The following is a 23,383-nucleotide window of genomic DNA, read 5'->3' as shown; positions in this document are numbered from 1 at the left end:
GAATGCTGGGATTATGCCCTGAGCTGAAGGCAGACTCTTAATGACTGCGCCACCCAGGCGCCCCTCCAGTTTTTGAGTCTTAAGAATAATGATGCTATGAACATTTGTATATATGTGTCTTTGTGTAGACTTAAGTTTTCATTTTTCTTGGGTTGATGCCCAGGACTGGGAATTTCTGGGCCAAATGATAAATTTATGTTTAACTTTCTAAGAAACTGCCAAACTGTTTTCCAAGGTGTCTCTACCACTTTACATTCTCACTGGCAATACATGAGGGCTCCAGTTTCTCCACATCCTACAGTTGATAGTGACTGTCTTTTTGATTATAACCATTCTAGTGGGGATATAGTGTTATCTCATTGTGATTTTAATTCGCAGATGATTTTCATGAGCTTATTAGCTATTTGTATATATTCTTTGGTTAAATGTCTCTTAAAAGCTTTTGCCCATTTTTAAATTGGGTTGTTTGTCTTCTTGAGTTATAGGAGTTCTTTATCTAGTCTGAATACAGCAGGTCTTTTATCAGATTTGTGATTGCCAAATATTTTTTTCACTGTTCAGTTTTCTTAATGATGTCTTTCAAAGCACAAAAGTCTAAAATTTGATCAAGTCTAATTTGTCAGTATTTTCTTTTTGAGTAAAATGCAAAAAGGTAGTCATTGAAGCCACAGTTACGGGTTAGATAACCTGGGAAAAGGGAACACAGAATGAGAAGCAGAGGGGGTAAAATGGATCTTTGGGGAATCCTGACATTTAATATTCTATTAAAGGAAACAGATCTGCAAAGGTGAAGGAGAAGTAGGAGGAAGAGGAAAAGTATGAGAATGTTGTATCATGTAAGTCAAAAGAAGAGAATATTTGACAACTAGGAAGGGTAAAGGAGTCAAGTCAGACAACATAATCACAACCACAAAATCAAAGAAGTCAAAAAGTACTTGGAAACAAACGAAAATGAAAACACAACAGTCCAAAACCTTTGGGATGAAGCAAAAGCATTTCTAAGAGAAGTTTATAGCAAAGGCCTACATCAAGAAACAAGAAAAATCTTCAACAAACAACCTATCCTTACACCTAAAAGAGCTAGAAAAAGAACAACAAACAAACCCCAAAACAGCAGAAGGAAGGAAATAATGAAGATTAGAGCAGAAATAAATGATACAGAGACAAAAACCAATAGAACAGATCAATGAAACCAGGAGCTGGTTCTTTGAAAAGATCAATAAAATTGATAAACCTCTAGCCAGACTCATCAAAAAAAAGGAAAAAAAAAAAAGAGAAAGGACTCAAAATCACAAATGAAAGAGGAGAAATAACAACCAACACAACAGAGATATAAACAAATGTTAAAGAATACTATGAAAAACTATGTCTACAGACTGGACAACTTAGTAGAAATGGATAAATTCCTAAAAACGGGGCGCCTGGGTGGCACAGTGGTTAAGCGTCTGCCTTCGGCTCAGGGCGTGATCCCGGCGTTGTGGGATCGAGCCCCACATCAGGCTCTTCCACTATGAGCCTGCTTCTTCCTCTCCCACTCCCCCTGCTTGTGTTGCCTCTCTCGCTGGCTGTCTCTATCTCTGTCGAATAAATAAATAAAAAATCTTAAAAAAAAAAAAAGAAATGTTAAAAAAAAAATTCCTAAAAACATATAGCCTACCAAAACTGAAGCAGGAAGAAATAGAAAAATTGAACAAACTGATTACCAGCAAGGAGATTGAGTCAGTAATCAAAAAACTACACAAAAGCCCAGGACTTCACAGGTGAATTCTACCAAACATTTAAAGAAGAGTTAATGCCTAGTCTTCTCAAACATTGTAAAAAATAGAAGAGGAAGGAAAACTTCCAAATTCATTTTATGAAGCCAGTATCACCCTGATACCAAAACCAGATAAAGACACCACAAAACAAAACAAAACAAAAAACCCACACATAAAACCAAAAACACAAAACCCCAAAAACCCAAACAAACATAAAACTACAGGCCAGTATCTCTGATGAACATAGACGGAAAAAGCGTCAACAAAATAATAGCAGACCAAATTCAACAATACATTAAAATGATCAAGTGGGATTTATTGCAGGGATGCAAGAGTAGTTCAGTAGTCACAAATCAATCAACATAGTATATCATATCAATAAGAGAAAGAATAAAAACTGTATGATCATTTCAATAGATGCAGAAAAAACATTTGACAAAATACAACATCTGTTCATGATAAAAGAGGGAACATACCTCAACATAATAAGGGCCATATATAAAAAACCCGCAGCTAACATCATACTCAGTGGGGAAAAGCTCTTATTTTTTTACCGCTTTTATTCAATATCTGGAAGTCCTAGCCAAAGCAGTCAGACAACTAAAAGGAAGAAAAGGCATCCAAATTGGTAAGGAAGATGTAAAAATTTCACTATTTGCAGATGACATGATACTATATATAGAAAACCCTAAAGACTCCACCCCAAAACTACTAGAACTGATGAATGAGTTCAGTTAAATTGCAGGATACAAAATCAATGTGCAGAAATCTGTTGCATTTCTCTTCACTAATGAAGCAGCAAAAAGAGAAATTAAGGAAATCCCATTTACAGTTGCACCAAAAATAATAAAATACCTAGGAATAAACCAAAGAGGTGAAAGACCTATACTCTGAAAACTATAAAACATGTGATTAAAGAGATTGAAGACAACACAACAAAATGGAAAGCTAGTCCATGCTCATGAATTGGAAGAACAAATATTGTTAAAATGTCTGTACTACCCAAAGGAATCTAAACATTTAATTCAATCCCTATCAAAATACCACCAGCATTTTTCACAGAGCTAGAACAAATAATCCTAAAATTTGTATTGAACCACAAAAGACCCTAAATAGTCAAAACAATCTTGAAAAAGAAAAGCTGGAAGGCATCACAATTCTGGACTTCAAGTTATATTTCAAAGCTGTAGTAATCAAAACAGTATGGTACTAGCACAAAAATAGACACATAGATCAATGGAACAGAATAGAAAACCCCCAAATAAATCCACAGTTACATGGTCAATTAATCTTTGACAAAGCAGGAAAGAATATCCCATGGGAAAAGGATAATGTCTTCAACAAATGGTGCTCAGAAAACTGGACAGCAACATGCAAAAGAATGAAACTGGACCACTTTCTTACACCATACACAAAAATTAATTCAAAATGGATGAAAGACCTAAATGTGAGACCTGCAACCATAAAAACTATAGAAGAGAACACAGGCAGTAACTTCTTTGGCATCAGCTATAGAAGAGAACACAGGCAGTAACTTCTTTGACATTGGCTGTAGCAACTCCTTTCTAGATATATCTCCTGCAGTGAAGGAAACAAAAGCAAAAATAAACTGTTGGTACTTTGTCAAAATAAAAAGCTTCTGCAAAGCAAAGGAAAACTCAACAAAACTAAAAAGTATCCTATGGAATGGGAGAAGATATTTGCAAATGACCTATCCAGTAAAGGGTTAGTACCCAAAATATATAAAGAACTTACAAAACTCAACACCCAAAAAACTGATAACTGAATTAAAAAATGGGCAGAAGACATGAACAGACATTTCTCCAAAGAAGACATCCAAATGCCCAACAGACACATAAAAAGGTGCTTGACATCACTTATTATTAGGGAGATGCAAATCAGAATTATGAGATATATCACCTCACACCTGTCAGAATGGCTAAAATAAAAACAAGAAACAAGTGTTGGTGAGGATGCGGAGAAAAAGGAACCCTCTTGCATTGTTGGTGGAAATGCAAACTGGTGCAGACACTCTGGAAACTTTGGAAGTTCTTCAGAAGTTAAATATAGGTGTGCCTGGGTGGCTCAGTTGGTTAAGCATCTGCTTTCGGCTCAGGTCATGATCCCAGGGTCCTGGGATTGAGCCCCATGTTGGGCTCCCTGCTAGGCCAAGAGCCTGGTTCTCCCTCTCCCTCTGCTGCTCCCCCTGCTTGTGCTCTCTCGCACTCTCTCCAGTAAATAAAGTCTTTTAAAAAAAAGTTAAAAATGGAACTACCCTATGATGAAGTAATTACACTACTGGGTATTTACCCCCAAAAGACAAAAACACTAATTCAGAGGGATACATACACCCCTATGTTTATAACAGCATTATCTACAATAGCCAAATTATGGAAGCAGCCCAAGAGTCCATTGATGGATGAATAAAGAAGATGTGGTGTGTACAATGCCGGATTTCGAGCTGTACTACAAAGCTGTGATCACAAAGACAGCATGGTACTGGCACAAAAACAGACACATAGACCAATGGAACAGAATAGAGAACCCAGAAATGGACCCTCGGCTCTTTGGGCAACTGATCTTTGATAAAGCAGGAAAAAACATCTGGTGGAAAAAAGTCTCTTCAATAAATGGTGCTGGGAAAATTGGACAGCTACATGCAAAAGAATGAAACTTGACCACTCTCTCACACCATACACAAAGATAAACTCCAAATGGATGAAAGACCTCAATGTGAGACAGGAATCCATCAAAATCCTAGAGGAAAACATAGGCAGCAACCTCTACGACATCGGCCAAAGCAACCTTTTTCATGACATCTCCAAAGGCAAGAGAAACAAAAGATAAAATGAACTTGTGGGACTTCATCAAGATAAAAAGCTCTGCACAGCCAAGGAAACATTCAAAAAACTAAGAGGCAGCCCACTAGAATGGGAGACTACATATTTGCAATGATGCTACAAGATAAAAAGACTGGCATTCAAGATCAACTAAGAACTTCTCAAACTCAATACGTGAGAACAAATAAACAGATCATAAAATGGGCAGAAGATATGAACAGACACTTTTCTAATGATGACGCATTAAATGGCTAACAGACACATGAAAAAATGTTCAAAATCATTAGCCATCAGGGAAATTCAAATCAAACCACACTAAGATACCACCTTACACCAGTTAAAATGGCAAAATTGACAAGGCAAGAAACAACAATTGCTGGAGAGGATGTGGAGAAAGGGGATCCCTCCTTACATTGTTGGTGGAATGCAAGTTGGTACAGCCATTCTGGAAAAACAGTGTGGAGGTCCCTTAAAAGTTAAAAATTGAGCTACCCTATGACCCAGCTATTGCACTACTGGGTATTTACCTTCAAAGATACAGACATAGTGAAGAGAAAGGCCATATGCACCCTAATGTTTATAGCAGGCATTTGTCCACAATAAGCTAAACGGGAAGGAGGTGAGATGCCCTTCAACAGATGACTGGATTAAGAAGCCATTGTGGTCCAGGGGCGCCTGGGTGGCAATGGTTGCGCCTGCCTTTGGCTCAGGCGTGGTCCCGGCGTTATGGGATCGAGCCCCACATCGGGCTCCTCTGCTGGGAGCCTGCTCTTCCTCTCTCACTCCCCCTGCTTGTGTTCCCTCTCTCGCTGGCTGTCTCTATCTCTGTCAAATAAATAAATAAATAAAAAATCTTAAAAAAAAAAAGTAGTGGTCCATATATACAATGGAATATTACTCAGCTATCAGAAAGAACGAGTTCTCAACATTTGCTGCAACATGGACGGCACTGGAGGAGATAATGCTAAGTGAAATAAGTCAAGCAGAGAAAGACAACTATCATGATTTCTCTCATCTATGGAACATAAGAACTAGGAAGATTAGTAGGGGAAGAAAGGGGTAAAGAAAGGGGGGGTAATCAGAAGGGGGAATGAAGCATGAGAGACTATGGACTCTGAAAAACAAACTGAGGGCTTCAGAGGGGAGGGGGGTGGGGGAATGGGATAGACTGGTGATGGGTAGTAAGGAGGGCATGTGTTACATGGTGCACTGGGTGTTATATGCAATTAATGAATCATCAAACTTTACATCAGAAACCAGGGATGTACTGTATGGTGACTAACATAATATAATAAAAAAACATTAAAAAAAAAGATGTGGTGTGTGTATATATTTCACACACATATACATATGTACGCAGTGGAATATTATTCGGCCATAAAAAGAATGAAATCTTGCTGTTTGCAATCACATGGATGGAGCTAGAGATTATAATGCTAAGTGAAGTAAGTCAGAGAAAGACAAATACCATATGATTTTACTCACATGGAATTTAAGAAACAAAACAAACAAGCAAAGAGAAAAAAATAAGAGAGAGACAAACCTGGAGTCTTAAGGATAGAGAATAAACTGATGGTACAGAGGGGTGGAGGGTGGGAGGGATGGGTGAAATAGGAGTTGGGGATTGAGGAGGACACTTGTGATGAGCGCTGGATAATGTATGTAATTGTTGAATCACTGCATTGTACACCTGACCCTGTATTTAACTATCCCGGAATTAAAATAAAAACAAATACATGAGGGCTAGAAAATGTCCTTTAGGCTTAATAGCATAGAGAACATTGCTAACTTTACTGTATTGAAGCCAGATTGCAGGGAGATGAAATGTGCATAGAAAGTGAAGAAATGATGGCTGCATAGCCATAAAAAAAGAAAGAAAGAAAGAAAGAAAGAAAGAAAGAAAGAAAGAAAGAAAGAAAGACCTTGCCGTCTGCAATGACATGGGTGGAACTAGAGGGTATTGTGCTAAGCAAAATAAGTCAATCAGAGAAAGACAATTATCATATGATCTCACCAATATGTGGAAATTGAGAAAAAAGGCAGTGGATCATAGGGGAAGAGAGGAAAAAATGAAAGACGACGAAACCAGAGAGGGGGACAAACCATAAGAGACTCTTAATCTTCAGGAAATAAACTGAGGGTTGCTGGAGTGGAGAGGGGTGAGAGGGATGGGGTAACTGGGTGATGGACATCGGGGAGGGTATGTGTTGTGGTGAGCGCTGCGTGTTGTGTAAAACTGATGAATCGCAGATCTGTACCCCTGAAACAAATAATACATTATATGTTAGTAATAAAAAAATTAAAATAAAAGAAAGTGAAGAAATGACAGTTCAAAAGAACTCTGGATTATACAAGAGCTCCGTTTTGCTGTCAAAAAGTAGGACATATGAGACAATCCCAAGAGGTGAATGAAGGGTCAAGTGAAGTTTTCTCCCTTTCTTTTTTTCCTCCCATTCTTCAAAATTTTTTTTTTTTTTTTTTAACAAGACAAAGAGAATTTTCTTATTCAGCACCTAAATAGTGACCTATTTTTCTTTTGGAAAATATGTGGAATAGGTATTGGTCCATTTAAGGTCACATGACTCTCCTGCTTGTTACTCTCTTTATACTGTCTCTCTGTTTGTTTATTCAGAGTACTTTCAAATTCAAAAAGCAAAAGTAATAATGCACATAGCTCTTTGAAAAGTGAAATGCTGGCCCCGACTCTCTCATCCAACATCCTTAGGTCAAAAATATTTTAGACTTTGGAAATTTCCAGATTTTAGAAAGGTAATCTGCACATAGTATGTAGTATTGAATACCCCCATTGGAGTAACATCCCTTAAGCACGTTAGTATTTCTGCTTTGAAGTATAATATTTACAGTAAGTTGCATAAGTAAAGACTATAAATAGCTCCTTATCAGTTCAGATCAGGTTTGACCTCGAAGGAGTTCATGTGAGATCAGGTCTTACTGTTAAATATAAGTAAAGAAAGGCTAGGGGTTTTGGTTTTTTGTTTGCTTTTGTTTTGGGTATATTTCTAAGTTTGGAACTATGGATCAGAGATTGTAGCATTCAAAGTCCTAAAATGAAAAGCAGTAGTCCTTTGCTCCATTACTCCACAACCCTTGTTTTGCTCCCCAGACATAGCTGCATATATCTCAGTTATATCTTCTTCTAGTTGCCTGAAAATTTTCAAATGATATACTGTTTTTTGACTTAAAAGTATTAGAAATTGTTGACTTCTTTTTATACCCCACCTCTGTTTTCCCAGTCCTCCTGATTTGGTTATATCACAATGTTGTTTATAGCAGTAAAATGTTTACATCATTATCAGTATTCTTTAGAGCTAAATGATTACATTTTCACTCTTCTGTAGTGTTGTTGTTGATTATATTTTATTTTCACTTGTATGATTTTTATTAAACTTATCCTCAGTTCTCTAAGGTATCCATGATATTATCTGTTATTCCATCTTCCCTGTTGAGACTTCTTTTGTTCCAGAGACCTGTCCCTGGAAGTGTTCGATATGTCTACTCCATTCTGTACTAATACTTCCTAGGCCTGCTGTGTAGCTATAAGCCTGGAACTTCACTTTGTGTGCTTCTCTTAAGTTATAATGACTATTCTGTGCATTCTGTGTTTTTCTTTTCCTTCGTTTACTCCTTTATTTCACTAGAATACATATTCCAGGAATTTTCTTTAAAAAGGTGTGCGGGAAATTTATTTTCTGACTTCATTCGTGCCTTGAGATACCATTATTTTCGCTTCTCATTTATTTGATAGTTTGGCTGGGTATGAAATTCAGTGTGGAAATATTCCCTCAGAACTTTGAAGGCATTATGCCTCTGTCCTCTGGATCCATTGGTGCTGGTGCTGGTGCTGTTGAGAGGTCTAATTCTATTTTGATATATTTATCTCTTTGGGATGTAATATCCCCCACTCCCTGAGCGTCACTCTGCCCCTCCCCCCCCCACTGCCTTCCTTGAGGATATTTTCTTTTTCAGATTTTTTCTTTGCCCTTGGTATCCTAAGGTTTTTTTTTTTTTTTTTTAAAGATTTTATTTATTTATTTGACAGATGTAGAGACAGCCAGCGAGAGAGGGAACACAAGCAGGGGGAGTGGGAGAGGAAGAAGCAGGCTCATAGCAGAGGAGCCCGATGTGGGACTCCATCCCAGAACGCTGGGATCACGCCCTGAGCCGAAGGCAGACACTTAACCGCTGTGCCACCCAGGCGCCCCGGTATCCTAGAGTTTTATGATAATGTGTGTTCATGTGGACCTTTTGAAATTTTGTCTTTTTTTTTTTTTAATTCATTCATCATGCTAGCTGCATAGCAGGCTGTTTTGGTATGGGGACTTTCATCTTTCAGTTTTGGGGAATTTCTTGTATCATTTCTCTTGATTATTTCCTTCCCTGTGTTTTCTCTGCTCCTTCTTTCTGGAATCCTTTTGGGTCAGATGTTGGAATTTCTAAACTGATCTGCATATATCCTTATATCCTCAGATCCTTCTGTCTTCTCTCTCTTATTTTCTGCTGCATACTTTTGTACTTATTTTTTGGGCAATCCCTGTGACTTAATTTTCTAACCCTTCTATTGAATTTCTAATTTTGCTTATAATTTTTAATTTTCAAGAGTACTTTTTTCTTTTTTATATTATCATATTTTAGTTCTATGGATGGTATATCATCTATACATCTAAGAGGATATTGACTGACTTATTTAAATGGGTTTTAAAAACTTTAGAAAATTATCTTTATCCCTAGTTCTTGTTGTTTTGTATGTATTATTTTGGTTACTTTCATTTGGAGCTCTTCTACCGAGTTTGGTCAGTAAATAAGAAAAGCCAAGAACATTTTCTGTGAAGTGGGGAAACAGGTTGTATTGCATTGAATTGAATTGTAAAAGGCAAGAAAGTGAAGAACATTGTACACAGCTCAGAAAGTTTTGTCATAGAGGGAAAGGGGATAGGAGAATTGGAAGCATTTTTATTTTTGTTTTTAAAACTAGGAGATCCACAAGGTACTTTCAAATTCTTTATCGTTGTGAAATGTAATAAATCTTTAGTAGCATCTGGTAACATAAACTACTTACTCTTTGTATTTTCCTTGGAAAACTCACTTTGTTGATGTGAAGGAGCCTTTGAAAGGAGAGGATGAAAGTATGAGGTAGGAGGATGGCTGAGAAGTGAGGCCACTGAATAGCCAGACGAAGAGGAGGTCAGAGAGCCCAGGTACATTCCCAGAGCAGGGGTCTCCTTTTCCTTTGAACCACATAATATGATTTACATAATTCATGAGAACGTTGGGGACAGTAGGCAAGTTTATGTGATTGGTGGCAGGAAATTGAGGAATTTTTACAGTAGATACCGTTTGAACAGCAAAAGTGCCTAATCTCATGGTCAGACCCTGGACATGAGGGTCTTCTTCACCCACAGGCATCTCTTTTAAAGTGAGAACAATCGATTCTCTTGGTGGAAGGAAGGCATCCACTATTTTGGAACAAGATAACCACGATTAAAAGGAAAACACATGTATTGATAGTCCATGTTTATTCTTTTCTGTGTTCTATGAAATATCATGATTCCTGTCACAGATATGTTTCTGCCATAGTAACAGGGATAAACATACTGAAAAGCAACAGATAGCTTTCTGAGTGCTGGGCAGATGCTCAGATTTATTGACAGTGGATGAGTAGTAACCTCCCCTGTCTGCCATATTATAATACTAGACTCTACTGTTTGCTACACGTTCATATTCCGAGTCTCCATTTCTGCTGGTGTGTAATAGCCATTCCACTTTGTGAGAAATATACAAACTAGAAATAGTGTAACGTGCAAATATTAATAAAGTCTAGTCTTACTATGTATAGGATATGAAGTAATGCAGTCTCCCAAATCGATAACTTTATTTTTTTAATAATAATTTTTATTATGTTATGTTAGTCACCGTACAGTACATCCTTAGTTTTTCCTTTAGAATGAAAGTGAGATGTAATAAAACATTGTGAAGAAAGGTAAACTGTTACCATGATGCACTATGCTGTTTTTAAAGGGAGAGGACTGTGCAAAAATATTAAAGGAAATGCTGAAAAAAAAATGCAAAGGAGCATAAAACAAGCAGTGTGATGTTGAAAACATTTGTGTCCTGAGAAGGCATCTTCCCACTTCATTCATGTAGGAAGATTGGTCTTGAATTCTGTGAGGCCTTCAGAAATGTACTACTTTTTGTGGTTGTATATGTTCAATGATAATCTAAAATTCTGACTATTGCCAACCTATGTGGAATAACTTGAGCTTTTAATTTTAGCTCTTTAAATATTTAAACCGTAAAAATAATGCATTATCACTAAGGGTTTAAAAAATAGAGAAATGAAAAGTCATTTATATTGCTACATCATTAAACTGCTGTTAGCATTTTTTAAAAAGATTCATTTATTTTAGAGAGAGAGAACAAGAGTGCACAGGGGTGGGGGGAAGGGGCAGAGGCAGAGGGAGAACGAGAGAGAAACTCAGGTAGACTCCATGCTAAGCATGGAGCACAACGCATGGCTCTATTTCATGACCCTGAGATCACGACCTGAGCTGAAACCAAGAGTCAGACTCTTAACTGAGTGTGCCACCCAAGTGCCCCACTGCTTTTAGCATTTTTTTAAAAAGATTTTTTATTTATTAGACAGAGAGAGACAGCCAGCGAGAGAGGGAACACAAGCAAGGGGAGTGGGAGAGGAAGAAGCAGGCTCCTAGCGGAGGAGCCTGATGTGGGGCTCGATCCCAGAACGCCGGGATCACGCCCTGAGCCGAAGGCAGACGCTTAACCGCTGTGCCACCCAGGTGCCCCTGCTTTTAGCATTTTTAATGAGTTTCCCTCCTAGGATTTTTGCTTGTGTATATATTAACATATTTGTAATTACAATGTGTGTATAATTTATATCATCTGCTTTTTATCAAACCCATGTTTCTCTTGCTTTTAATGCCTACATAACATTCCTTTGATTGTACTAGCACTGACATTTAATTAGCTTTTCCACAGTTTGGGGAAATTAAGGGAACTGTATTTTTCTTTGTGTGAATAATGTTACAATGAAAATCTTGGGGCTTGTAGATTTTTGTGTATTTTCTGAGGCTAAGCTCCCCAAAGGTAAGCTCTTCCACAGTTTCTCAGCACTATTGCTCAACATTTTTCCTGATAGGCATTCTGAGTTTATGATACTACTGGAGGATCATAAGAACATAGACTCAGCACTTACTGGTCAATGGTAGGTTTTGTCATATTTTTTGTGGAATTTTGTGAAGGGAAAAAATGGTTCTTTGAGCTGTTGCTTTTCTCGGATTATTAAAATGTTAAGTGAGGACCTGTGCTATGTCCTCTTTTGTGAAGCGGCTGTTCCTAAGCCCATTTTATCTCTGGGGATTTTAATGTTTTTGAAAAGCTATTTGTATTAACTTCTTATATATAAAAGGTACTGATTTTCTGTCCTATATTCTACAAATGTTTTCTAGTCTTTTTTTACCTACTTAATTTTGTTTTTAATTATAGGGTCATATCTATAAATCCTTTTCTTTTGTAACTTTTTCCCATTAATTTGAGGCTTAGGAAGTCAGCCTCCCTTTACTTCCTTAGTATATTCATTCCTAACTGCATTTTATATTATGTGGATTTTTTTAACATTTAACTTTTATATCCATCAGAATTTATTTCAGTGAATGAAATATGAGTCTTAATTGATATTCTTTTCCCTTCCAAATTCTTATCCAGTTATCCCAACATCAGTTAAGAAGTAACTTGTTGCTTTCCTGTAATTTTGGGCTGCTATTTTACTCTTCTGAATAATTCATTCAGTTTCTGGACTGTCTTTTCAGTCTTCTGTATCTTGCTGTCTTAATAATAATTATTGCTTTGTTATGTCTATATTTCAAGAGGATTCATCTCTCTTTTGCTTCTTTCTCAATGTTTTTATTTGATCATCTCATTAATTCTTATGCATAATTTTAGAATCATTTTGTAAAATAGAAAAATCTGGCTTAGACCTTGGAATTACATTATATATATGCTTTATTTGGGAAGAATACAAATTATTATTACAACAAACTATTATTATATTTTTCAAATATACTCTAAAATCACCGAATGTTTTTCATTAAAAGTTCTTAAGTAGCTTTTCTATCATTCATCTCTATTTCATGATTTTTGTTATGTTATTGTAAAGGAATGTTGGTGACATTTATTTTTTCCAAATTAATACTTTTTTTTATTAAATACATCTGGTGGAACCCCTTTGACTAGCTCATTAGTAATGAAGTCTGGTAAGTTTTTGTGTGAAGAGCACACTGGGATACGTCGCTCTGTATTGTCAGATGCAATATTGTCTCTCCAGAAAAATGCTGTTGGTTTTGTGTGATTCATTGACAAATTCAAAAGATGGTGTGACCATCTGTTTTCTATAGCTCCTGAGGAAAGTAGAAAAGGATTGGCCCTGAGCTGGGAATGAGGAGAAGGGCATAGATAAAAGGCATGTGGTGACAGTATATATTTATGTACTTTTTTCTTATACTAGAATACATTACTGATTTTATACGAATGTTTTTATTTTTAATTTTTTTAAAGTGCTTTTTTTTAAGATTTTTTTATTTATTTGAGAGAGAGAGAATGAGAGAGAGAGAGAGCATTAGGGGGGGGAGGGTCAGAGGGAGAAGCAGACTCCCTGCTGAGCAGGGAGCCGGATACAGAACTCAGTCCTGGGACTCCAGGATCATGACCTGAGCCGAAGGCAGTCACTTAACCAACTGAACCACCCAGGTGCTGAAATGTTTATGGTTTTTTTTTTTATTTTATTTATTTATTTATTTATTTTTTTAAAAGATTTTATTTATTTATTCGACAGAGATAGAGACAGCCAGCAAGAGAGGGAACACAAGCAGGGGGAGTGGGAGAGGAAGAAGCAGGCTCATAGCAGAAGAGCCTGATGTGGGGCTCAATCCCAGATCGCCGGGATCACGCCCTGAGCCGAAGGCAGACGCTTAACCGCTGTGCCACCCAGGCGCCCCTGAAATGTTTATGTTTTTAACTGATTCTAGTAGTTCTTAGAAAATTCCTTTGGACTTTAGGTCTTCCATTGTACTATAAAGTTCTTTCTCTCTCTCTTTTTTTAAGTAGGCTCCATGTGCAGCGTTTTAACTGACTGAGCCACCCAGGTACCCCATAAAGTTCTCTTTTTAGGTATTATCACATTAGCAGAAAAAATCTATATATTAAATAATAGTAGTGGTAATGTGCTTATTTTGCTTCTTGGCTTAATTAGAATGCCTCTAGGAGTTTTGCTGTTTGAGTGTAAAGTTAAATTTTGGTTGAGGTGGGTGTTTTTTGAAGTTAGGGATTCTTCATTGCTGTTTAAAAATTCTGTATTGAGGTCTCAATGTGAGACAGGAATCCATCAGAATCCTAGAGGAGACTATAGGCAGTAACCTCTTTGACATCGGCTACAGTAACTTCTTTTAAGACATGTCTCCAAAGGCAAGTGAAACAAAAGAAAAAATGAACTTGTGGGACTTCATCAAGATAAAAAGCTTCTGCACAGCAAAGGAAACAGTCAATAAAACTAAGAGGCAGCCTACGGAATGGGAGAAGATATTTGCAAATGACATTACAGATAAAGGGCTGACATCGAAGATATATAAAGAACTTCTCAAACTTAACACTCAGAAAAACAAATAACCCAGTCAAAAAATGGGCAGAAGATATGAACAGACCCTTCTCCAAAAAAGACATACAAATGGCTAACAGACACTTGAAAAAATGCTCCACATCACCAACCATCAGGAAAATACAAATCAAAACCACAATGAGATACCACCTTACACCAATTAGAATGGCAAAAATTAACAAAACAGGAAACAACAAATGTTGGAGAGGATGTGGAGAAAGGGGATCCCTCTTACACTGTTGGTGGGAATGCAAGCTGGTACAGCCACTCTGGAAAACAGTATGGGGGTTCCTGAAGATGTTAGAAGTAGAGCTACCCTATGACCCAGCAATTGAACTACTAGGGATTTACCTCAAAGACACAGATGTAGTGAAAAGAAGGGGCACGTGCACCCCAATGTTAAGAGCAGCAATGTCCACAATAGCCAAACTGGAAGGAGCCAAGATGCCCTTGAACGGATGAATGGATAAAGAAGATGTGGTACACATATACAATGGAATATTACTCAGCCATCAGAAAGGATGAATACCCAACATTTGCATCGACATGGATGGAACTGGAGGGGATTATGCCTAGTAAAGTCAAGCAGAGAAAGACAATTATCATATGGATTCACTCATATGTGGAACATAAGCATAGCACAGAGGACCATAGGGGAAGGGAGGAAAATCTGAAGGGGGAGAAATCAGAGAGGGAGATGAACCATGAGAGATCATGGACCCCAGAAAACAGACTGGTGGTTTCAGAGGGGAGGGGGTAACAGAGCGATGGGTATTAAGGAGGGGACGTGTTGTGATGAGCACTGGGTGTTAAACGTAACTAATGAATCATTGAACACTACATCAAAACACTAATGATGTACTATACAGTGGTTAACTGAACATAATAAAAACATTCTGTATTGATAGTGGGTTTTATCACTTGTTTATAGCATCTAAAGTTCTAAACTACTGATTCTGCAGGTTTTCCTTGGAAAATGAATTCTGTTCCTGCGTGTTCAGGTGTCGTGGTGTGTTGGTGATTCCCAGTGTGCAGTGTGTACGTATCTTGGGTTTTCCACAGGCATGTCAAGCTCAGTGTGCCCTTGGTGAACTTCCCTTTATCCCCCACTCCTCTGTGCATCCCGGTCTTCTGAATGCACAGCGAGAACCAAGGTATGATTTAGTCCCCTCACGAGATTATGTGAGTCCTCCTTTTCAAATGGTCTCTCTTTTTCCTCCATCCACATTCACTGTGTTAAGTCCTGCTTTGACCATTCAGTGCTGTGTATTATAGCTGGTCTCCTCTCTTCTCTTACTGGGTTTTTTGGTTTGTTTGTTTGTTTTGTTTGTTTTTTTGGTATTTGCTAGCTGCTGTACACAGGCTCCTCATTTTTTGTATGAAATGTGCTTCTGATAAAAACAGGCTTAACTTAGAGTTGTTTATTCTGAGTGCCATTCAGGATGTTATGATTCAGCACCACACAATGGATAGGAGCAGGCCGGTGTTGGAGCCTGGCACCCTGTAAGCAGGGGTGCAGGGAGGCATGCAGACCTGTGGTGACTGTCCCTCCGGGAAGCTGCAAGTGGCATCTTTGTCTTCTGGCTGCTTCTTTATTGTCTGTATTTGTCCCAAGCATCATTGTTGGAAGGGGTAGAATCTTTCGTTTATCTTGACCGTTTGGAAAGCACATAGAATAGCTTGATTGTTATGCCACGCTGATCTTCTTTAGGATTGGGCCGGGATAGTATTGTCAGCCTTGCTTCCCCTCAGAGTCATGCTGCTAGAAGTCCTAAGTAAATGTCAGGAAGGATTTGAAGTTCTCAGTTGCGTAAATCTTGTATCAGAATGAGGTGTGGGAAGACAGAAAATAGTATTGGAAAGACAAAGCAAACAAACTGGCCTTTGTGAGGCAGTGAGGGGAATTATTACAGATGCCTGGAAAAGCAGGCTGAAAAATGTGCTGATGTTAAGAACCCTTATATTTGTGCACATGGACACAAACTTCTTTGGTCTTTACAATAGCCCTGTGAATGGAGTAAAGATTATTACCTTTCTGTTTTACAGATGAAGAAGCAGAGCCTTTGAAATTCCTCACTTTGTCCAACATCACTCAGTATTCAAGAGTCAGGGTTTGAGCTTAGATTTCTGATTGCTGATTTTGCACTCTTCCTGTTACTTTCTCAAAACCAGAAGAGTGATAGGATAGCAGTGGCTGTCTCCATGTCATCTGGATAATTACATAGGGATAGCATGAAGGAAAACAGTTTTATCTAATTTTTTTAAAAAATTCAATTAATTGACATATAATGTATTATTGGTTTCAGGGGTAGAAGTCCACTGACCATCTGACCATTCATCAGTCTTGCATAATATGCAGTGCTCATTACATCACCCAGTTTTCCCATCCCCCCAACCCTCTCCCCTCTAGCAACCCTCAGTTTGTTTCCTATGATTGAGAGTTTCTTATGGTTCTCTGATTTCGTCTTGTTTTATTTTGTCCTCTCTTCCCCTATGACCCTCTGTTTTGTTTCTTAAATTCCACATATGAGTGAGATCATATGATAATTGTCTTTCTCTGACTGACTTATTTCTCTTAGCATAATACCCTCTAGTTCCATCCACTTCAATGCAAATGGCAAGATTTCATTTTTTTGATGGCTGAGTAGTATTTCATTGTATATATATATACCACATCTTTATCAATTCATCTGTTGATGAACACCTGGGCTCTTTCCATAGTTTGGCTATTGTGGACATTGCTGCTATGAATGCTGGGGTGCAAGTGCCCCTTCAGATCACTGCATTTGTATCTTTGGGGTAAATCCCTAGTAGGGCAGTTGCTGGGTCGTAGGTAGCTCTATTTTCAACTTTTTGAGGAACCGCCATACTGTTTTCCAGAGTGGCTGTACCAGCTTGAATTCCCAACAGTGTGAGAGGGTTCCCCTTTCTCTGCATCCTCGCCAACATCTGTTGTTTCCTGACTTGTTAATTTTAGCCATTCTGACTTGTGTGAGGTGGTATCTCATTGGGTTTTGATTTGTATTTCTTTGATGGCTAGTGATGTGGAGCATTTTTTCAAGTGTCTGTTAGCCATTTGTATGTCTTTTTTGGAGAAGTGTCTGTTTATATCTTCTGCCCATTTCTTGATTGGATTATTTGTTCTTTGGGTGTTGAGTTTGATTAAGTTCTTTATAGATTTTGGATACTAGCCCTTTATCTGATAATGTCATTTGCAAGTATCTTCTCCCATTCTGTCGGCTGTCTTTTGATTTTTCGACTGTTTCCTTTGCTGTGCAAAAGCCTTTTATCTTGATGAAGTCCCAATAGTTCATTTTTCCCTTTGTTTCCCTTGCCTTTGGAGACATGTTTAGCAAGAAGTTGCTGTGGCTGAGGTCACAGAGTTTGCTGCCTGTGTTCTCCTTTAGGATTTTGATGGATTCCTGTCTCACATTTAGATCTTTCAGCCATTTTGAATCTATTTTTGGGTATGGTGTAAGGAAACGGTCCAGTTTCATTCTTCTGCATGTGGCTGTCCAATTTTCCCACCACGATTTGTTGAAGAGACTGTCTTTTTTCCCACTGGATATTCTTTCCTGCTTTGTTGAAGATTAGGTGACCATAGAGTTGAGGATCAGTCTTATCTATCTTAATTCATAGTAATTATTTATATATTCTTTTTAAAAGCAGCTTTATTGATATATAGTTCACATTCATTACAATCCACCCATTTAATGTATATAATTCTATGGCTTTTAGTATGCTTAAGAGTTATGCAACGTGACCATAATAAATTTTAGAACATATTTATTGTTTTTTTTTTTTAAAGATTTTATTTATTTATTTATTTAACAGAGATAGAGACAGCCAGTGAGAGAGGGAACACAAGCAGGGGAGTGGGAGAGGAAGAAGCAGGCTCATAGCAGAGGAGCCTGATGTGGGGCTCGAACCCAGAACGCCGGGATCACACCCTGAGCCAAAGGCAAACGCCCAACCGCTGTGCCACCCAGGCGCCCCTAGAACATATTTATTACTCTAAAAAGAAACCCTTTTAGCCATCAGCCCCCATCCCTGATCCCTACCCCAGTCCTTGGCAACCAGTAATCTACATTCTGTTTTATGATTTGCCTATTCTGGACATTTCATACAAATGTTTTCATATAGTATCTGGTCCTTTCACTTTGTGTAATGCTTCAAGTTTTATCCATGTTGTAGCATGTATTCATATTTCATTTCTCTTTGTTGCTAAATAATATTTCATTATATAGATAACATGTTTTATTTATCCATTCATTAATTTATGAACATTTGTGTTATTTCCACATTTTAAGGAAGATCCAGACTGTTTTCCAAAGCAGCTGCATGTAATTCCACCAGCACTGTATAAGGGTTTCAGTTTCTCCACATCCTTGCCAACACTTACCTGTTTTTAAATATAGCCATAATTAAAGTATATCTCATGGTTGTGATTTGTATTCTCCTGTTGACTAATGATGTTGAACAACCCATTTTTCCTTTTTAAAAAGTTTTTATTGGGGCACTTCGGTGGCTCAGTCATTAAGCGGCTGCCTTCGGCTCAGGTCGTGATCCTGGAGTCCTGGGATTGAGTCCTGCATCGGGCTCCCTGCTCGGCAGGAAGCCTGCTTCTCCCTCTCCCACTCCCCCAGCTTGTGTTCCCTCTCTCTCTGTCAAATAAATAAAATCTTTTTTAAAAAAAGTTTTTATTGTAATTCCAGTTAGTTAACAAACAGTGTTATATTAGTTTCAGGTATATAATAGAGTAATTCAACACTTCCATGCATCACCCTGTGCTCATCTCCACAAGTGCACTCCTTAATCTCTGTCACCTATTTGACCCATCCTCCCAACTCCCTCTCCTATAGTAATCTGTATAATTAAGAGTCTCTTGAACAATGCATTTTTCATCGGGTTATTTGTCTATTGTTGAGTTGTGACAGCCCCTTATATATTCAACGTACAAGTCCCTTATTGTAAATCATCGCAAAATGATTTTTTTGTGTTCTCTGGTTGTCGTTTCACTTTCTTGATGGTATCTGTTGAAGCACAAACGTTTTTATTTTGGTGATGTTTAGTTTGCGTATTTTTTATTTGTGTGAGATAGGAATCTAAATTCATTCTTTTGCATGTTGAAAAGACTGTTCTTTCCCCATTGAATAGTCTTGGAACCCTTGTTGAAAAACCAGTTGACCATAGCTGCGTGGGTTCGTTTCTTGACTCTAAATTCTGTTCTGTTAATCTATATCTCTATTCTTATTCCAGTTTCACACTGTCTTGCTTACTGTTCCTTTGTAGTAAGTTTTGAAATTGGGAAGTGTGAGTTCTCCAACTTTGTTCTTTTTCAAGATTGTTTTGAGTATCATGGGTCCCTCTAATTTCCATATGAATTCTAGGATCAGTTTGTCTAATTTCTGCCTAGAAGTCAGCTGGGGTTTTGATAGGGATTGCTTTATGTGTGTATCAGTTTTGGGAGAATTGCCACCTTCACAGTAGTTAAGTCTTCCGATCCATTGACATGGCATATCCATTTCCATGTTTCTATTTTTTTTGGTGTTTTTTTTTTTTAAGATTTATTTTTTAAACTAATCTCTGTGTGCAACTTGGGGCTTGAATTCATGACTGCAAGATCAAGAGTTATGTACTCCACTGACTGAGCCAGGCAGGTACCCCTGTTTCTATACTTGTAAATAGCCAGTTTGTCCATTTCTTCTAGATACAGATGTTTGTGCTGTATTTTTAGCAGTAGGGGAATTCAAGTCCTCATGCCTGGGTTGTTAGGCATGGTGCAGAGGCTTAACTATTGCTCTTTATTGCAGATGAATTGATATAAAACAGATATTTGGAAATCGTGCAAAGAATATAGTATGAGTAATACCTGCTTTATGATTTTCACATGACCTTCACATAAAAAGTGGCGTGGTCTATTTCGCAGTTTGGTTTTTAAGATGATCATTTTTATCCTAAATATGGCATAGGAGAGGAATTGCTTCAGGCAGACTTTCAGGTCTGTTACCTGGAGATAGGGGTTCATATCAGAAGAATAGCTTAAATGGCTGTAAGGAGAGGAAGTCCTTCAAATTTCTACAAAATAATTAAAACCCTCTCTCACATTTGTGTTTTTGTGGCATAAATAGTCCTCTTCAGGCTTGTTATGGTCATGTACCAATGATGTAATAATGATTATTATACTAGAAGCACCAAAGGCAGCTATTGGTATGATATGTAGTAGGGTCTCTGGACATGGTTAGTTTGAATAAGTATTCCAAGAGGCCACATGGAGTTTGCCTTCTGTGACAGAGAATTTTGATGAATGAGTGATGAAAAAACTGCTCACCAGTAACTATTGTGATCTCCCATACAGTATAAGGCAACTAAACAGTAAGTGCCTCTTGTCTTGTGTGATGTGAATATAAATATTCAGACTGTTTATTGGGCACAGTGCTCCATCTTGTGTCAGCCTCATCAAAGGCTTAAGGTAGAGTAGGTAATGTATAGTATGTAGACACTAACATTTTATTAATTATTGATTATGATATCTAGACACTAATATCACCTACTGTATTTTCCTGTTTTATTGGTTATCAATGATCACCCACCTATTATAACACTAGACTTTTAAAAACAATATTCTTTTAGTTCATTTTCTCATAGTGTTGATCCCTTCCAATTTTTACTCCCTTCTGTCGCTTGTTGATCAGAGAATCTGTGAAGGAGATTAATTCTGTGAGTTCTGTTGCTCGTTAGTAACACTGTCAGAGGTGGGACCAACCCACAAACACCAACTTTTGGTCCAGAGCAGAGTTCGGGGAGAGGTGGAATAGTTGGCTGCCCTTCAGATGTGACCTTAGGATTGGGCCGAATAAATGGCTACTCATCAAATATGACCTCAGAGTTGTCAGGTCCTGTTGTTTATGCTCTCTGCCTATTGTCCCACCCTTCAAGACATGGTTAGTAAGTGAAAATCCCCAAATTAGAGGTTCATTCTTTGGTTTAATGCTTCCATCTTTTTAAAAAATTCAAATAGCATGAAACATTACTACATTAAACCTTATGCATAATTTGGATATATTATTGGTTTTGTATACAGAGTTTGCTAAATTGCAGTGGGGACGGTGGCGGGGGGGGCGGGTAGAAAACGTGTAATTCAATTACCAGGTACTTTGGAGGAATGTAGGAGAAAACCAGAAAAAAAGGCAGGTGTGCCTCGAATCACTGTATTTAGAAACTATTATTTTACCTAAGGGCAACCTTCTCAAGATCTCAGGAATATCCGTGGACCCTCATCTTCCCTGGAAATTTCCGTAGAACAGGGTTAGCACTACAGGCCATGGGCCAAATCTAGCCTGCCACCTGTTTTTGTAAGTAAAGTTTTATTGGAGCATAACCATTCTCATTCATTTACACACTTACTGTGGCTGCTTTCACGCTGCAACAGCAGAATTGAGTAATTTAAAAAAAAAATATGGCCCACAATACCTAAAATATTTACTCTCTGGCCCTTTATCAGAAAAGTTTGCCAGCAACTGGTCTAGAGAGTCTAGACTTTCAGAAGGTTAAGCAGAGCTCATAGATATTTTAAATTTATTTTAGACTTTTAAACCTTTAATCCTACCATTATGTGGATTCAAGGGCAGTGGTTTTACGGAAAGATCACTTCTATCAGAATGAATGTTTTTTCAAGAAAAAAAATTTAATCAGAAATATTCTTAAAATAAAGGATGACACTGCTGTTTAAAACCTAATGGCCAATAGAAAATTAATATCTGATTATCCATGTACCTGATCCACAGCCTCTTTCAGGTGTTCCCATCTTATTACATGAGAAAAATGTTAAAATTTCCCCCATAAAACATGTATCTTCTGTTGTTTTTGAAGGCTGAGTATTTATGTCAGACATTGTAACTGATTCAAATATGAATATAAGAGTATAAATATACAATGCTAATCTCACTATTGGAAATTTGAAGTGTTTTAGCTCAGTTATGTCTTGTCTTCTCCCTCTCAGTTTGAAGTCCATGGCCCAAAATGACTCTACCACTGGAGACTCTGTTCAGTAAAGAAGACAACCAGACAGGAGGCTGGGATGAGCATGCCACTGCATCAGATCTCTGCCATTCCAACCCAGGATGCCACCTCTGCTAGAGTCTACAGAAGTAAGACCAAAGAAAAGGAGAGGGAAGAGCAGGTATTAGAGAATACTTTGTTTAGTTTCTTTATTTCTGTTGTTTTCATTATATATGGTCTAGAATGATAAGCTCTTATGATCAGGGCTTTCTCCAGTAATATACTAAAATGCATATGGTGTAAATAGTTGGGCTCAGAAATTTTCTATATAGGTTTCTAGGTATCAACTTACTCTGCTGTGGTTATACATGACTTATTTATCTTCATTATCTAAAATGGTATGATTATTTCTGATAAATCTCTGAGAAAAAATTCTTTGAATTCTCAGAACATGATGCAAAGAATAAATTAATTTGAACCAAGATTTTATAAATACCTCCTACATACTAATCCCTGTTTGCTGTAAGGGTGTCATAATTAACAGCACAGAGCCTATCTGCCCTCATATGGCTCTTGATCTGGCCTGACGATGAAAACACATTAGAGTCTAATAACAAGGTTAGTGATGGAGGAATGCAGGACCACCGAATTCCAGCCCAAGGGGTCAGGGATGACTTCCTGGAGAAAATAACATTTACACAGAGAACCCGAAGGGTGACCTGGAGTTAGCTAAAGAGAAGTAGAGTATCCCAGTTGGGAGAAATATTATATGCTGAAAGCCCAAAGGCTAAAGCAAGGTGAGTTTGGAGAAATTAAAATAGAATAACTGGATCATAAAGGGTAGTGGTAAGATGGCAAGATGGGAGGTTGGAAAAGTTATAGGAGTTGCCATAAGGAATTTGGGTTTATCTTTGCAGAAGAATGAGTGATCAGATTTGTGTTCTTAAAACTTTTCACTCAGACTGTAGTTTGGAGAGTGAATTGAATGAGTGGTAGAGAGACTAGTTAGAGGATTATGTAATAGCCTACTTAGGCCAAGTTTGGCAAACTTTTTCTGTTAAGAGCCAGATGACAAATGTTTTAGACTTGGTGGGCCAGTC

The 23,383-nt window shown here is 37.7% G+C and overlaps 1 protein-coding gene across 5 annotated transcripts in view; it reads left to right on the top strand.

Moving 5' to 3' along the window:
• MARCHF8 (membrane associated ring-CH-type finger 8) overlaps window positions 1-23,383 on the top strand; it is a 131,902-nt gene that overhangs the window by 38,512 nt on the left and 70,007 nt on the right. For 4 of the 5 annotated variants that reach the window (XM_008696185.2, XM_040623885.1, XM_040623883.1 and 1 more), the window contains exon 2: window positions 22,285-22,464. In XM_008696185.2, the coding sequence (XP_008694407.1) occupies window positions 22,363-22,464 (102 nt within the window). In that variant the 5' untranslated portion in view covers window positions 22,285-22,362. Of the gene's footprint in view, window positions 1-15,244; window positions 15,321-22,284; window positions 22,465-23,383 lie in introns of all 5 variants that reach the window. The other variant, XM_040623886.1, reaches the window with a different exon arrangement.

The sequence above is a fragment of the Ursus maritimus genome, unplaced genomic scaffold (genome assembly GCF_017311325.1).
Source record: "Ursus maritimus isolate PB19 unplaced genomic scaffold, ASM1731132v1 scaffold_7, whole genome shotgun sequence".
In the NCBI taxonomy this organism is placed as follows: Eukaryota; Metazoa; Chordata; class Mammalia; order Carnivora; family Ursidae; genus Ursus; species Ursus maritimus.
This window is presented reverse-complemented; position numbering and strand designations above follow the sequence as displayed.